General features: G+C 55.7%; 2 protein-coding genes across 2 annotated transcripts; both read right to left on the bottom strand.

The window, feature by feature from the left end:
- Positions 1-286: 286 nt before the first annotated feature.
- Positions 287-9,953, bottom strand: B4GALT7 (beta-1,4-galactosyltransferase 7). Its single transcript, XM_040622708.1, has 6 exons — positions 9,800-9,953; positions 5,966-6,331; positions 2,286-2,412; positions 1,781-1,882; positions 1,411-1,515; positions 287-1,021 (listed from the first exon to the last, which is right to left on the bottom strand). The coding sequence occupies exons 1-6, from the start codon at positions 9,847-9,849 to the stop codon at positions 866-868; spliced, it is 906 nt and encodes a 301-aa protein (XP_040478642.1). The 5' UTR covers positions 9,850-9,953; the 3' UTR covers positions 287-865.
- A 3,114-nt stretch (positions 9,954-13,067) lies between these two features.
- LOC103680001 (transmembrane emp24 domain-containing protein 9) lies at positions 13,068-16,904 on the bottom strand. Its single transcript, XM_040622571.1, has 5 exons — positions 16,680-16,904; positions 16,408-16,508; positions 15,495-15,620; positions 14,989-15,135; positions 13,068-13,933 (listed from the first exon to the last, which is right to left on the bottom strand). The coding sequence occupies exons 1-5, from the start codon at positions 16,861-16,863 to the stop codon at positions 13,784-13,786; spliced, it is 708 nt and encodes a 235-aa protein (XP_040478505.1). The 5' UTR covers positions 16,864-16,904; the 3' UTR covers positions 13,068-13,783.
- Between the last annotated feature and the right edge of the window lie 402 nt (positions 16,905-17,306).

Here is a 17,306-nt window from a genome sequence, read left to right as displayed (position 1 = left end):
ATCTGTCTGTCCATCCCAGTGTGGCACGATGAAGTGCCCCCACCCCAGAGTTGGAGCCCATCAGGGCCCCGGGGACGACTGCCAGAAGGGCAGCAAAGCCTGGACGGCTGTGGGATGTGGCAGGAACCTTGCCCTTTGGCTTCTCTCCCATCTAAGCTTCCTCTGGCCTTGGCATCCCCAGCCCTGTCCCAACCCCTTGCCAGCTTATCTCTAAGAGAAGTGCCATCTTTTGCCCCCTCCCCCTCCGCTCGGTCACAGGCGACAAACTGGTGGTCCACAACACGTGTTGTTTGGCCCGCCATCCTTTTCTGAAGTTTCAGTTAGTTGCTAGCGTTTAAAAAGTACCCGATTTCACTTAAGAATCCAGAATTCTAGTTTCTTTTGAAAACATCAGAAGATCCAGCCACATGGGGTCCGCAGTCCTGCGCGGTGACCGCAGCGGGAGCTGGCCTCCGCAGCTCCCTTTCTGTGGGACCTGCACGCCGGTTCCTGCAGTTCTTACCGTCCGGATTGGCTTCTGCACAAGGCGGTCCAGGGGAAGGAACCAAAAGCCCTGAGGTCTGAGCGCGCAAAGGCGGGCAGAGCAGGGCAAGCGGGAAGGGGGTGGCTGGCCCCAGGTGGGAGCTGCATTCCAGCCTCTCCGTCACTGTTTCTTGCTAGCAGCGTCCCAGGCACCCAAGGGTGTGTCCTGTCCCGGCTCCAGCCTGTCCCTGGGGGGCCGGGCTGCTGCAAACGGGTGGCCTGCTATCTGCTGTTTTGGGCCCCTCCGCATCCTACTGGAGTTGGGCCCCGGGCCTGAGGCTTTGTCCTGAGCCTGAGGAGCTGTGTGGCCTGTGGGCACAGGCTTCCTTACTGTCGCGCCGGCTCAGCCAAACGTGCACCAGGGGGTGGCAGCCTTGTCACAGTCCAACAGGATGTTGAGGACAGTGCAGGGGGCCCCGCTAACTGACAGGGCGGTGCGGGAATCTACACGGTACTTCACGGTGCTCAGGCCACCCTCCCGGTCCACCTTGAATTGCTCCTGGGAAGGGAAGGGGGAGAGGGCACGTACTCAGGGCTTTGTGGCGGCCAGCCGTCCCCAGCTGCACCCACTAGTAGGCAGGCTGTGTGCGAGTGGGTGGTTCCTGCGGCACAGGTCTGCCTGGGATTCGGCATCCACCTCAGAGTCCCTCCCCTGCTCCCCGCCCGCCTGGACCCCGAGTTCCCGGCTGGCCCACGGGGCCCAGGTGGCCATGGCAGCCACCAGAGCGGGACAGAGTGTCCGAGCAGAATGCCAAGAGCTTGGCCAGAGGGGCCAAGCAGAGGAGGATAGGGCCATCCGGGCCCGAGGAGAGCTTGGAGGTAAGGCTTGGCCCTGTTGCTTCCCCACGTCACCACCTCTGCGTCCCCAATCAGGGGACCAGCCAGCACCTGTTTCTGAGCTGCGATGCGCTTCTGGTCCCTCTTCCGCCAGGCTGGGTCATGCAGGTGGCGAAATGTCTTGTACCCAGTTGTGATTCCCGAGGGGCGGAAAAGCTAAGAAGGCCAAAGGAAGTTGGGTCAGGCCGCCCTCCTGGAGCTCTGGCCCTCGCCGCGAGTCTTCCGGGGCCCCACCGCCTGCCACGGGCCACAGGCCGGGGCCTGCACTGCCACTCGGCAGGAGAGGGGTGCTCATCGGGGGCAGGGCAGGAAGCCCATCTCCAAGCCCCAGGAACTTCATCTGAGGGCAGAGAGGGGAACCTCAGGGCAGCCACAAGGGCTGAGGAAGTAGGGAACCCTGGGGGCGGGGGGCGGGCATTACCTGCAGCCCGGCCCCTTTGATGCGCCGGTAGAACTCGTCGTCTTCGCGGCCCCAGCCCCAGAAGCGGTTGGACATCCCGTTGCACTGACACAGAGACAGGGAGGGTCACTTGCCCCATCCTCCCAGGGGCGCTCCCTGGTCCCCTACCACTTTGGAGTCGGCCAAGGCCCCTGCTCCTACTCCCCACACCCCGGAGGTTCGAATGGACACCCAGATGCCTATAGTTCCCGCCACGGCTGTGGTACCGGGGAATGAGCACCGTGGCCCAGTCCCTTTGCCTGTTCTAATAGGGCCTTGAACTTGGGTGACATGACTGGTTTCTCAAAAACGTCTGACTGGCGGGAAGGCACCTCTCTGGGGAGCTGGTGATGGGCAGAAATGCCAAGTCCTGCTTGACTTCTGTCTGCTCCAGGCCCCCATTTCTCCCGGGGAGGCCCTGCCCTGGACCCTTCCTGGGGGAGAGGGACAGCTGGGCTCTGTGGCAGCGCCTTTATCTGCCACCAACTTGGGGCTTCATATACATAAAGCTGGCCTCAGCTGCAGCCTGAAGAGAGGTGCAGGAGACGGGGTCTAGGCCACTTGGCCCTTTATGATGCCTGTTTCCCAAGATGTCTTCATGGATGAAGTCTGAGCTATTGGAAGAGAAAGTTATTGAGCTAGAGACAGTGGTAGAGTTAGAGGTAGAATAGAAAGAACAAGAGAGAGAAAGAGAGCAAAGATTTACAGAAGATGTTGAAAGAGCCCATTGTATTTAATAAACACCAGAAAAGGATTTTTATCCAGAGGATATTTTTAAGACCCTTGCAAATCATTGATAAATTGACATATAACCCAGAAGAAATTGTCAATTTTATAAACAGCCCAGACACAGAAGAAAACCAAATCATCAATAGAAAGATACTCAACCTCACATTTCAATTAGGAAAATGTAACATAAATTAACAATGAGATACCATTTCACACCTACAAGGATGTAAAAAGCTAAAACATCACAAATGTCTATGTAGATACACATGGAGGAAACTTACACATGTGAATATAAGAAGATGCATATGCCCTCTGACCCGGCACTTCCAGTCCCAGGTATTTGTCTTGGAGGAACTCACGCCGCTGTGCACAAGCTACCTTGTACACTGTGATTTGTCCTTTTTTTTTTCAGTGCTGCTTATTTTGGTGAAGTAAAATACTTTTCTCTTGTCAGGGGACTAACGAATTATGCTTTCTTAAAACTATGGAATACTCTACAACAGTTAAAATTAATGATCTAGAGTTTCATGTTTCAATATGGATAAATCTCAAGAAATATAATTTTGAGTGAAGAAAACCAAGTAATGAATCATTCATATAATATGAAAACATGTATGTTAATATTCTAAACTCATAAAACAATAGGATACAAATTTAATGGATGCATAAAATGTAGTAAAAGTACAAAAACATGCATGGGAACAGGACATACCAACTTCTGGGTAGGGTTAACTTTAGGGGTGGTCATAGGGGAGAAAGTGAAAGAGAATGGGTTAGGAGGTGCCATTTTTCTGTGATATTTTCTCTCCTTAACCAAAAGAAAGTGGAGGAACTTCCAGTGATGTGGTCTTGGCAGCAAGGTGATTTTTAATCGCCAAAAAATTCCTCCTGAAAAATAAACAAACAAATTAGGATAGCAAATGAAAACTCCATTGACAACATCTAAACAAAACTAGAAAAAGATATTTCCATAAACTTCAGATTATGAACACAAATGATAAGTCACCTCCAGCAACAGAATAAGAACGTGATCCGCCAAGGCCTGAGGCAGGAGCAGGTGCCGATGAGGTCAAGCAGAGGGACCGAGGAGGGCTGCAGGGATGCGGTGGGCGGAGGCCGGGCCCCTGGCAGCCTGGGGCTTTGACCCGGGGTCAGAGGCAGGAGCCATGGCAGGGCTTCGAGCAGCGGCAGGGCGTGCTGTGACTTCGGGTGTAACGGGGTCACCGCAGCGGGGGTTCTGAGAAGGGTGCAGGGTCACGGGTGGAAGCAGGGAGTCGGGTTGGGAGGCTACTACGTAATTTAGGCAGGAGACAGTGGTGATTTAGCTCAGGGGGGTGGTGAGAAGTGGGCAGATTCTAGATGTATTCTGAGGGACGCGAGGCACTGCGTGTGGGAAAGAGGAGTTGAGAATGACTCCGAGGCTTTTTGGCCTGAGCAACTGGAATCGAGGAGCTGGCAGCTCCTGAAAGGGGGAAGGGGGCGGGTGGGAAATCAGAAATGCAGTTTTGATCACCGTAAGCCTGGGCTGCCTGAGGCCGCCAGATGGAGGGTGACGCAGGCGGCTGCACGTGCGGGCCCAGAGGTCAGGAGAGCGGCCTGGGCTGGGAATACACACTCGGGGAGGGGGGTCAGCAGGATTTAATGCCATGAGACTGGATGAAATCCCCAGGGAGTGACTGCAGCCAGCAAAGAGGACACTGAGGCACGGAGCCCCAGGTGCACCAAGGTTGAGAAGTCAGGGAGGCGAGGCACAACCAGCAAAGGGCATGGGGGGGATGGGCAAAGAGGAGAGGAGAAGCAGAATGCTGTCTCAGAGGCCAAACGGAGGTGTTTTAAGGAGGAAGAAGTAACCCAGTAGGCAACTGCTGGCAGGGGGGTGGAGGGGAGGACCGGACGGAGGCGGAGAACAGGGCTTCAGGTCACTGCAGTGGGCTCACTGGTGGTATCAGTGAGAGCCGCCTGTGTTATGATGGGGTAAACGCTGGAGTGGAACGGGTTCCAGAGAGCGAGGGGGGAGAGAGGTGAGTTTTGCTATAAAGGGGAGCAGAGAAGTGTGGGTGATGGGAGGTCACGGGGTCTTTCCTTCTTTTTTTAGTGGGGAGCTATTTCAGTGAGTGTGCTAATGCGAATGCTCCCGGAGGGAGGAATTCGTGGGTGAGAAAGGAGCCGATGGCTGGAGCCACGTCCTTGAGCAGGAGAGCGAGAGAAGGGGATCCGGGGCCCTAGTGGAAGTGCTGGCCTGGAGGCGCTGGGACAGGGCACTCCCAGCATGGCGGGCGCCTAGGCCGCCTGCACAGAAGCTGGTGGGCACTTGGGCACGCTCTCTTCCAGCTGGATCTGTTTTCAGGAAGCAAAGTCATCAGCTGAGGCTCAGGAGGAGGGAGGAGAGGAGAAAAGGTGCAAAGCTGCGCAGAGAGGGGAGAGGCAGCAGGCCAGAGGAGTGCAAGGCTTCCAGGCAGGCCTTCCACTGCCAGAAAGGTGAGCTCCCCTCTCCAGCCACGTCCAGCTGCCCAGGTGCGGGTGTGGAGCCGACAGAGGCAGTGGGGTCAGGGAGCTGAGAAGTACACGAGGAACTGATGCTAACGACGGACCATGGAATCCAAGCTGGGGAAGGAGACAGTGAGGACCAGGAGGGGTGGGCTGTGAAAACTGGGGGAACCATGGCCTAAAGGGCCTGGTGGAACCGGAGAGCCTCTGGACCCGTCTCCCAGTGAAGCGAGGTGGAGGGAAAGGACGTGGAGGTGGAGTGTGAGCTGCGTGGACTGGCTCACGGAGGGGAGCAGTGCGTGGTAAAGGGCAAGGATCTCGGGGTAACACGAGACTGTGAGCAACTTCGAAGCTGTGGTCTTGACCCTCCCTTCCCCAAATACCCACAGCCAATCCACTAGAAAGCTCTGTGCGCCCTTCCTTCCCATCCCATCTCCCTACCTGCTCCCCCAGAGCCCAGACACCCTCACCTCCGACCACCCAGCACCCTTGTCCTGTCCTGGTAAAAGCTACTCCTTATACAGCAGCCGTGGCAATCCTTCCAAAATGGGTATCAGGGGCGCCTGGGGGGGCTCAGGCGGTTAAGTGTCCGACTTGGTTTTGGCTCAGGTCTGATCTCGGGGTGGTGAGATCGATCCCAAGTCAGGCTCTGCGCTCAGCCGGGAGTCTGCCTGAGATTCCCTCTCTCCCTCTGCCCCTCCCACCTGCTTGCTCTTTCTCTCTCTCAAATAAATAAATAAATCTTAAAAAAAACAACAACAACGGGTATCAGATCAGGACCCTAACCCCAAATCCTCTCCTCCTCCCCCTCTCCGGCCACTGCCCTGGGTAAGGGGGTTTCACAGGCCAGCCCCCCCCTTCCCCAGCATGGGACTCCGGTGGGAAAGGGAGGAGCCCAGGGGCCGGGGCAAGCGGAGGCCCTGGCCAGGGTGCTGGATCGGAGGCCGTCCTTACCTGAAGCGGTCCACCTGGTTGAGCACATAGATGTGGTGGCGGATCTTCTTGTGGCTCAGGAAGCGGTGCATGTGCGGCACAAAGACCAGGAGCTCCTCGAAGCGCTCGCGGAAGGGCACCAGCACGGCCAGGCGGTGGGGGCCCCAGGACGCATCTTCTTCCCAGTGCTCAGGAGGCGGCTCAGGGGGGCAGGAGCGGGGTGGGCCCGGGGTCTCCTGCCCTTGTCCCCTGGCCGCCCGGGCCACGTCACCGGAGCAGCTGAGCTGCAGCCAGAGCAGGGAGACGAAGCCCAGGAAGAGACAGGCGACGAACAGGTGGAAGACGGAGCACTTCCGGGGGAGGCCGCCGGGGAGCAACCTGGACCTGGGACGAGAGCAGGGACAGGGTCAGGAGGGCGGGTGGTGCCGGGGGCCCTCTGTCAGGCCCCTCCTCTGGCTTCCCCACAAGTCGGGCACACAGGATCGGTCTGCCCCAAGCGCCTGGAAATTAGTGCAGAAGCCACTTGAATGCTTTTGTTCATGCTTCTACTTCGCACCAGAATCCTGCTCGCTGCTCTGGGCCCCGCCTCTGTCATACCTCCTCCAGGAAGCCCTCCGACCCCAGGGCAGAGCTGCCCCGGGTCCTTCACACCCCTTTACTTTCTGTGAGTCAGTCCAGATCAGATCAAGAGCCGCTGGAGGACGACGATGAGACTTCTTGTGCCTCACACCTGCCCCTCCCCAGGACAATAGCCCGAGGTCCAGAGCCCAAGCTGATGGCAGGAGTGCCGCCTTAAGAGATCCCAGCCGCTGCCTTCCAGCCCCGCTCTCCTGTCGGTTCACTCCCAGAGGAAACCTTGGCTTCATCCTGCTTCTCACACCAGAAAGGTCCCTAAGGCAGGGGCCGGTGCTGGCATCAGTCCCAGGCAAGAAACCTAAGTGGACTCTGGGAAGATCGGATCTGTCCCCCAATCGACGCAAGGCCCAAACAGCCAGTGGCAGTTCACTGAATGGGTCTCAAAGCTTCAGTGCAAGGGGCAGCCCATGCGACAAGAGATGAGAGACGGAAGAGGGAAAGGAAGATGCAGGCCGGGTATGGAACCCAGGCTGGGGTTAGAAGCTGCCAGCGCCGATGACTGGCTTGGACGCTGGGAGTCTGCCCTCTAGGTGAGGAAGGTGGGGTTCACCTGGTCCCTTTGCTGAGGATAGCGAAGGAGCTGAGCAATCTAAGAAAAGGAAAGCTTCCTCAATCTACTCCCCTGAAATAACCTGCAGACACTCGGCTTTATAGCCTGTAGGGGTCACCAGTTAGCTGGCAGGCGGTACAGATCCGACCTGAGTTGCTCCCTACCACTCACTTAGGGCACACATGGGGTAACCCAGAGCTTCGCCACTCACCATATTCCTTCCTGCTCCAGTGCTCACACAGCCTGCCGTGCCCTTCCTTATTTTATCTGCCTGGAAGCCCCCTGCTGATTCTCGGGGCCCAACCTCCAATGACAGGGCAGCCCAGTCCCTCCCCCTCAACTCCAATGCCAGGGCCCGCACGGCCCACCCCTTAACGAGCACACAAACTGATATACGCGCTCCCTCCATGGCCTCTGGGCCTTCCCTCCACAAAGCATGTAGAGGTTTGTAATCGCTTGTGTCCCTGCTTGCCGTCTTCCCCGCAGGTCATCAGTTCCTGGCTGTGGCCCCAGTTTACACAGCAGAGGGCTTGCTCGGTGAGTCACAGGAAAGAGTCAAGCAGTCAGGGCATGCTTTAAGTCACACACCACAGCCAGACCAGCTCCTGACTCTCTCTAGAGCACAACCGCCAATCCGGAAAGCCAGCAGCCCTGCAGCCAGGTCCCACACACAGCAGAGAGGTGGCCGAGTAAGACAGGGCTTCTGACTTACCCCCCATTGTCCTGTGGCAGGGCTCTCGGCTGGGGAGGAGCGGAGCCCAACCCTGCCAGTGGCCTGGGAAGGCTGGAACCTCTACAGATCCTCTCTCGCCCTCGGGGCTCTTTCTGGGGGTGGGATGGAGACCGGGGATAGCGACATGAAGGAACATCCCACCTTCAGGAAAAGAAGCAGCGACCATTATCCAGGGGTGTGGCATGGACTGGGCATTCTGTGCAATTTTACGTGCTGTTCCCTCTAGTCCAGCTTCCCTTTCCAGGATCACGTTCTCAAGGGCAATCTTATCCTTTGGGCTTTAAGGGCCCAAATCGCCAAGCAACTGAATTCAGAGCCAAATCTCAATTTCTCAGGCCAAGTGGACACTGAGAACTCCTGGTGCCACCTGGTGGCAAACTGCGGACCGGCAGGCCCAGCAGTTGCCAGGCCCTGGGCACCCTGCTCTGAGGGGCAGACCAGAGGTTTTTTGTCGCCATCAATCTGTGCTCAAGGCTAGAACAGGCAGATTCAAACCCAGGCAGGTTGACTCGAGAACCAGCACTCTCAATTGCTACACTAGCCTGTATCTGTTGCATGGACCTTTGTACCCGTGGGTCCAAGGCAGGAATTGACATCGGTGACTTTTTCTGGGAACACAGGTATGTTCCAAAGGCTTATGGAAAACGATCAGGAAATGGAACTTCTCTTCCATTACCTTTCCTCTCTTTCCTTACACAAATCTTAGCGGTACAGGTTTGAATATCCGCTGCTCTGGTTACAGCACCTCCGGACCGTAAAGGGAACTGTTAGACACCTCCTCTGTGTAAGGTACAGTGTCGAGAGCTTTACATGTGTGGTCTCTTAATCCTCATACAGCCCTGCAGAGTAGATATTATGATCCCTGTTTCAGAGAGGGAAAAGCTGAGGTCAGAAAGATTAAGTGATCTGTTTCGGGTCACATGGCTATTAAAGAGGATTCCCACCCAGGGCTGACTCCACTGTCCAGGCTTTCCGTCTTTTATATTTCCGTCTTCCAACTTCAACACCAAGTCAGAAAAATTCCCCAAACAAAAGAGTTGTGCCCACTGTATTTCAGAATCTTTTGGCACCTGGCAAACTCAAGAGACATACAGGGAATGAGGCGTCATCCCCTGGGTGGAGACCCACTATCCTGTGTTGTGGGTGAGAAGAGTTTTGTGGGCACGTCTTAAGAATGAAGTGTGGGTGTCCTCCCAAATCTAGACGGGCAAATGGCTCCCCTACCCCAATTCTGCTTTAGTGGAAAACATCACCAGCTAAGGTCTGGATCCAGCTCACACCTAACCCATAGACCAGGTCCCACTCGAGTACAGCTGCACCGGAAATGAACCAGCATTACGTGTGCGGAGTGCCTAGTACGTGCCAGGCAGTGGCCTGCCAGGCTCAGCATACCGAGCTTCTGTCTGGTCGGAAAAGCTTCTGGGCGGTCAGCAAAGGCTGGGGAAGCGTGCGAGAGGGGAGGGTCTGCATGGATGTGAGGGGGGAAGCTCGAGACCAGAGAAACGGAAGAAAGACCCTCAGGGGCCAGGGGCAGACAGAAAGACAGAGATCCAATGGGAGAGGTCAATGGAGTCAGAGTCCCGCACGCAGACAGACGCCAGTGGAGAAACACAGACACAAAGAGACCCACACCGAGGGACAGAGATTCGCAAAGAGAGGGACAGAAACTCACAAGGGGAAGTCATCGGAGAAATACAGACCGGTGGAGTGACGGAGAGCTGCGGAGCGACGGAGACTGCGAGAGACAGGGACCCACACGGAGAGACGGCCACCCGTACACAGAGAGAGACAGGGACCCACAAGGAGAACCACAGACCCTCAGGAAGCCCCGCAGACGGGGACGCGACGGCCTCGGGCTCCTAGATTCCGCGGGGCGGCCCGGAAAGGATCGGCACCCGGGAGGACGGGGCCCGGGCCGGCCGCCGCCGCTCACCTGCCGTCCTCCCAGGGCAGCTGTGCCGCTTTCCTCCGGGAGGGGAACATCGTGGGGGGAGGTGGCGGCGCATGGGACTCGAGCTCCCAGCCGGGCCGGCCCGGCCTCCCGGGCCTACGCGGCGCCTCCGCCTCCCGCCCCGCCCCGGCCCGTCCGCCCCGCCCCCCGGTCCGCCGGGTCCGCCGCTCCAGCCGCGCCGTCGTCTCCCCCGAGCCGCCGCGTGAAAGGTTCCGCGTGCGAGGAGCGCTCGAGCGCTCGCAACGGCGGGACCGCTTGCTGCCCTGCCGGGGACCCGCAGGTTCTGCCGAGAACCCGAGGGCCCGGAGGGGGCTCAAGTCACTGGGCCGGTGCTGGACTCAGTTAGACTCCAGACTTCCAAACCGGCGCTCTGGGGTGATGATCCGTCCTCGTCTTCCCGGCCCCGGGTGGTGGGTGCGGGCTTCCTCCGCAACGAGCGGGGAGGGGACCAGACCAGGCTCAGCCTCGGGCTCAGGAGAGACCCCAAGTCCTAGTGAGGAGCCAGGCACCAAGGCACAAGGCACCGTCTCCTTGCATCTGTTTCCTACTTGCTGTATTAATAGTCCCTGATTGACGTGGTTGCTTGGGTTAAAGGCGAACAAACATACTGGGTAGGGTGCTGGGCACAGTCAACGCGATGTCAGTGACGTCTGCTATGCAGGAGAGGAGCACTTCGGTGGAGTTGAGGTGAACACTGAAGGGGGAGTAAGATGGAGTTCTTGCATCTGCCTTGGCATAGTGGGAACTTACCTGGCTGGGCCAGCCTCCCACCTGGGAAAAGACAGCAACAGAGTCGTGGGGCTTGATCTCCCCCGCTCTTCAGGCAAATGTGAAGTCCCCTAATAAACAGCTAACATCTACTGAGTTCATACTAGGCGCCAGGCATGGTTCTAAATTCCTTACTCCCGTTCTCTCATTCAGTCCTTAGGAATAGTGTACTTACGCCCACTTGAAAAACTGGGGCAGAGAGAGGCGATTCAGGGTATAAACCAAGATACTTTGCTTGCACAGTTGGTGCTTCCAAAAGGACTTTACTGTAGGTGAGGAATTTAATCATCCCCAGCAGCCCCCTTTCTACTTTATTTTTTTTATTTTTTTTAAAGATTTTATTTATTTATTCGACAGAGATAGAGACAGCCAGCGAGAGAGGGAACACAAGCAGGGGGAGTGGGAGAGGAAGAAGCAGGCTCACAGCAGAAGAGCCTGATGTGGGGCTCGATCCCGCCGGGATCACACCCTGAGCCGAAGGCACACGCCCAACCGCTGTGCCACCCAGGCGCCCCTCCCCTTTCTACTTTAAACCCAGCATATGCCCACCGGGGACCTTGTGCTAAACTCTGCCATTGCACTGCACTCTCGAACAGAACCTTAGCAAATGCAGCTTAGGTTTGGCTGATGACAAAGGCGAGGCTGACCCCCTGCAGAGACCAGTGGGGGGGGGGGTCAGGCCAGTGATGGAAGCAGGGAGGTGGGACTGTGATCTGAAAGCACAAGCCCACCTCAAGCGGACAGGTGCCATTCAGTCCAGCTAAATGTTACATCAGAATGAAGCCCCACTGGGGCGCCTGGGTGGCTCAGTCGTTAAGCATCTGCCTTCGGCTCAGGTCATGATCCTGGGGTCCTGGGATCAAGCCCTGCATCAAGCCCCGCATCGGGCTCCCTGCTTGGAGGGAAGCCTGCCTCTCCCTCTCCCACTCCACCTGCTTGTGTTCCCTCTCTCGCTTGTCTCTGTCAAATAAAACCTTAAAAAAAAAAAAAAAAAAGAATGAAGCCCCACTAGCTTCAGATCTGATTTGTCTCAAGAAATCTGATTTCACATAAAAATCCTAATTAATTTTAAACAGTTGACAGCCACAGCCATGTTGATAATCAGCACCCTAGATACAACGGGATGAGAACAGCACATTTTTGGAGTTTTTCTCAAAAACTCAGAACTCCAGTCTAATCATGAGAAAAACAGCAGACAAATCCCAGTTGAGGCAAATTCTACAAAACAAAAACAAAAACAAAAAAACCCCTGAACTGTACTCCTAAAAACTAAAGGTAATAAAAAGCAAGGAAAGTCTGAGAAACTGTCACAGCCAAGAAGGGGCTAAATGTAATGTCGTGTCCTGGATGGGATCCTGGAACCAAAAAAAGGGCGAGGCAATGGAAAAATCTGCATATGGTATGGACTTGAGTGAAAAATAATGCATCGATACTGTTTCATTAACAAATGTACCATACTAACACATGACAGTGGGGGGGGGGACTTATCACAATTTTTCTGTAATTCCAAAGCTGTTCTAAAAAATCATTTTGTTTTTAATGTGGAAGAGGTCTAGGTGGCAATACGAGGTCAGACCACATCCTTGTGGCAGTTGGAGTAGTCCAAAAACTCGTCTCCCCACCCTTTCTCACACACTGCTGGATTAATTTTCCTCAAATTTATCTCCACGGGGTGCACCTGGGTGGCTCAGTCTGCCTTCCGCTCAGGTCTTGATCCCAGGGTCCTGGGATAGAGCCCTGCATCTGGCTCCCTGCTCAGCGGGGAGCCTGCTTCTCCTTCTGCTGCTCCCCCTGCTTGTGCTCCCTCTCAAATAAATAAAATCTTTAAAAAAAAATTTATCTCCATGGGGTTTTTCTACTCAAAACTGTGTTGAACACTGGGTAACGTACAAATGTCTTCTTCTAACTCGAACTAACCTTAACAGCTTCCTCAAACCCCCTTCCTGAACTCCAGTGGAAACCATGCCCATTGACCTCCATTTGCCAATTCTTCCGACCCCCCAGCTCTGCCTTCTCTTATCAGAATCCTTCCTGTCCCTCAAGGTCCTTGCTGAAATCCCGTGCTATTGGTTAAGACCACCGACATCCTCATCGCCACCAGCCCAGGGGTTTGTCCTTCTCAAACCTGCTGCGCTCTTCTGTTCTGTGTACATTACCTTCCAGAATAAGGCCCTTCCTCGCAGCACCATGACAATGCCGTCCACCTGCTCTAGAAACGCAAGGAGGGCCCTTGTGTCACAAGGGAGCGGACACATAGGAAAAGGGTGTAAATTTGAGCACCAAGCCCACAAGTCACTTGTTTTATGGTCTTGGGCAAACCCACGATCCCCTGCCGAGGGAAGGTGGAGAGAGGATAGAAGGACTAAAGTTCACAGGTGGATTTTCATCTTGGAATGTGAGGGGCTTTGCACAGTGGCAGAACTGACATCCCCCCAGCACTTCTGTGTACTGATACTACAGTAACTTTACACGGGACGAGAAGTCGATTTTTTTTTTTTATTGGGAAACCAATGTAACAAACCTAGACTTATTGAAAATGAAATCAGTAACTAAGACTCTGCAGGCCCCATCCCCAACCAGCACCAAGGCCTCTGCTTGGCTGGACCCCAGTTCCTCAAGCCCCCGCAAAAGGACAACCAATATGAGAAGCTGAGGTCAACCTCAGGGCTACTTTCCCACACTGCAATCCCCTCCACCCACCCCCCTCCGTTGACACACACATCCTGGATCAGCAGTCTGGGCCCAAGGAGGGTACAGTGAGGTTCCCAGGGTGGCAGGGAATCACAGCCACACCCCCACCTGCTCAAAACCCCACGTTAGCAAAGGAAGACAGAAAAAAAGACTGGCTTGCCCACCCGCTCCCCTCCCCCCAGCCACCCCAGACAACAGCCTCACGTCCCTGATCAGTAACACTGTGATTCTGAGGTGCCAGTGGGGCTCCCAGGGGCTTCACCAGCCCCTGGGTGATTACTGCAAAGGGCTCAGAGCCCAGGGGAGGGGGCTGGCATCACCCCACCACCTGCTCAGTATCAGCCAGCCAAGCCGCTGCCCTAAGCTTGTGCCTGGGGTGCCTGTAGCCCCTCTCCCCTCCAGATAGCCACGGCTCGGAACCAGTCCTCCTGCCAGAGAGAAATCAGTTCCAGGAGGCCCTTTCTCCCCCAGCCTGGGAGGAAGGATGGCCTGTGAGGCCTGGGATGGCTACACCAGCTTCTTCGCTTCAAAGAAGCTTTTGAGGTGTCGCATCTGCCAGACGCCGATGGCTACGAGGATGAGGGTCTGCAGAATGGACCACCACAGCACCCGCTGGTTGGTGCTCTCGCTGGTCTGCCGGAAGCGTTCCTCCCGCCACTGTGGGAGGAGAGAAGGGAAGAGGAGCTGAAGTTTGCTGGGCACCACCGGGCGCCACTTTAACTGCTGGATTCCCTTCCCAGAGGGAGAGCCAGGGCCAACCAGCTCTGCTCGGGTTCCAGTCAAGTACCTGCAAAGAGCCTAAGAGACACCCACCTGGGGACCGCGTTCATCCTCCCCAGCCAGAGACCCTCAGGGAACCCATCATTTAAGTCTGTCTGCTCCTCTGTCAGGGACTCCCCTGGTCCTATCCTGGAGCCTGGAGTGAGTTAAGTAGCTGCAGTTTCACCCCATCAGACAGAGCTGTCCTCTAGCACTTAGGAGTGGACTTGCTCTCATCTTTCTGCCCAGGTCTCCCCAGCTGCTCCCTGAGGACTGTGGGCACAAGCTGCCAACTGGTGGCCCAGACGGTTAAGCATCTGCCTTTGGCTCAGGTCACGATCTCAGGGTTCTTGGGCTCGGGCCCGCGTTGGGCTCCCTGCTGGGTGGGAAGCCTGCTTCTCCTTCTCCCTCTGCCCCTCCCCGATTGTTTTTTCTCTCTCTCTCATTAAAAAAATATATACATATATTAAGAAAAAAATTAAAACCCGGGAAAAATTCACATAGCTTCTCTTAAAACCCAGGCCTCGCATATCTGTGAGGCTGACAGTTAACTTGAGGTCCCTGAGGCTTAGTTAGACATGCAACAGTCCTTATGGCCACACACTCATTCACGGTACCATCCTGGCTCCCCAGCACAACTGAGTTTGAAATAACTGGTCCTGGAAGCCCTGGAGCCACGGAAAGAACACCCAAGGTATTAGGGTCAATTTCCACTCTTGTCACTGTGCACGCGTCACTGTCACTGATTTAGAGCAATGACAGCCTCTTAAGAGCCTGTCTCCTTGGTTACAAACGGGAGTTAGCGGTACCCACCCCGCCTTTTAGACTTGCAGAGCAGCACAGACACGTCGGTCCCTTGGGTTTCATAATGAATCCGACCTGCACGCAGCTTCTGGCTAGGCCGGGGAAGACTGCTGGGGAGAAGCCCACCCAGAAGCTCTGGCCCGACATACCCGCTGGTAGTTCTGCTCCTTCTGGATCTGCTCCACCTGCTCTACCAGCTGTCGCACTCGGAGCTGCAACTCACTCAGCTTGTCTTTGGCAGCAATTTCTGCATAGTCGTTGGCGTGCTCCCCCACCTGGATGTCCAGGTGAACCCTCTGGGGACAGAGAAGGAAGGTAAGAAGCAATGAGGCAGCCCTGCTCCATCTTCCTGCCAGGGGCTGACAACTGGTCCCCCACCCTCCTTCATTGGTGCATTTAGCCAACGCTGACTGAGGCCTCCTCAGTGTCTTGCCCTAGGGGGCTCTGGGAAAACAGGCAAGCATCAGGTTGGCTGACCCTTGGACCAAGGCATACACAAGGAGCTCAGCAATTGTGCCTGGATGTTCACTGGAAACCCAGAATTATTAGGAAACACAGAATCTGACATCTCACACCCAAAGCACCACCAAGTGGTCTCCAGTCCTAACCAGGGTCTAGAGCTTGAAAGCTACAAATCCCACGTAGCTCCACTCACCAGCATGCCTCCAGCAAAAAGGGAGAACTTGGTGGAATTGGAGTGAAGACAGATCTGGTGTTCGCCGGGGGTATGGGAGGTGAAAGTGAACCTGCCTTCAGAGCCATACTGCCGGGCCAGGATGACCTGCAGAGAAAAGCCTTCAGTGACTGTTGGGGGTGGGGATGGGGGATGGGGCTGGAAGGAAACCGGGCTTCAGGCTCTCAGTGCCTCAAAGCTGGCAAACAGAGCCCCAGGCACCTCAGCACACTAAAAGGTCCAGCTTGCCAAAAGCTTGTCTGAGAACTTTCTGGGGCACGGATGAAGCATCTGAGATGGAGCTGACATGTGACTGCTCTTGGGAAGGGCTCTTTATTCAGAGCTCCTGCCATTTCCGCTCTCTTTTGGTGTGGGTTTTCTTTTTCTTTACTTTTTTTTTTTTTAACGAATGGCGACAACTAAAGATTCTTTTTATTCTTTTGCTTTAATATCCTTATTTGTCGAAATTAAAAGCTGCTCATTCGTTTTGGAAAGCACCCCGTTCTGTGAACTCCTGAAGTCTAGATGTCACGGCATTAGAGTTAACAAAATTCTTTGATGGCCAGCACCACAGTTAACCCACCAATCACGCCTACAACACAGGTGAGTTTCCATCTCACAGGCCAGGAAAACGGCTCGGGCAGGCAAGGGACTTGGCCGAGTCCTGCAGCAGTCGGGAAAGGAAGGCTTAAGCAGAGAGCAGCCGCTAGCACTGCAGCAGCCCAAGTTTGGCCTAGAGCGAAAATCCGGGATCTTCTCAGCAACAAACACCCAACTATGTTCAGCAGTTGAGCGGCTGCCGCGAGTAGGAGGGGAAGTACCGGCACCTGCCTGGTTTGGCGCTGGCGCTGGAGTGCAGAGCGAAGGGCTCGGCGGGGCTCAGGGGCCGGCTCACCTTGTCCTCTGGGTCCTTCACCTCCACGAACATGCCAAGCCCGGGGGTGGCCGGCTGGTACTCCTCCCGCTGCTTGTCATACAGCTGCGTCCGGTAGTTTCCTGGAGGGAAGTGGAGCGAACCCAGGTCAGAGGAGCGCGAGGTGGGGTTGGGTCGGCCCCCGCCAGGAAGCGGCGAGACCGGCTGCTCCCCGCTCTGGAAGAGCGGACTCTCCCGTACCCCCGCGCCCCAAGACGAAGGTCTTGTTCCAAACTCTCCCCATCCACCCGTACCTATAACCATGGTCTCGTCCGGAATCTCCTCAATAAAGCACTTCTTTTCGGTCTCCCCGATGTGGAAGTAAAGCGCCCCTCCGCGGGCCGCAAAACACAGAAGCAGCACGAGGGCCCGAATCACCCTGCACAGTCCCGCGCCGGGCCCAGGCCCGACGACCCTCACGTCCTGCTCCGCAGCCATCTTGCCCCACCTGCCGGCGCAACCGCAGCCGGCGGCGCCACGTAGCCCTGGCGCCGCCGCCGCCGCGGGGCCTGCCGGGACAGCGAGTTCGACCGGCTGGACTACAAGTCCCGAGATGCCCTGCGGCCACGGCGAGGCAGTAGCTGATTGGAGAGCCGCTTCTGCCTGCAACCTTATTGCGCGGTCAGAATTGAAACCTTCTTTCCGTTGATCGTGGTGGCGGTCCGGCGACTACTAGTGTTTATCAACTTTTTACAGATGCTGCAAGTAATGCGGTTTGTGGTCGCAGAATGAATTATGAGCAGATAGAGGACTGAAACCGAGGATCCCTGACTTGACATCTGGGAGTCCCACACTCTGAGCTTGCTTCTGTTTTTAAAAAGTGATCTTTGAAAGAGGGACATCAACAATGCACCAACTTATTTTCGAAAAAAAAAAAAAAA

This window comes from Ursus maritimus, unplaced genomic scaffold (assembly GCF_017311325.1).
Source record: "Ursus maritimus isolate PB19 unplaced genomic scaffold, ASM1731132v1 scaffold_5, whole genome shotgun sequence".
Taxonomy (NCBI): Eukaryota; Metazoa; Chordata; class Mammalia; order Carnivora; family Ursidae; genus Ursus; species Ursus maritimus.
This window is presented reverse-complemented; position numbering and strand designations above follow the sequence as displayed.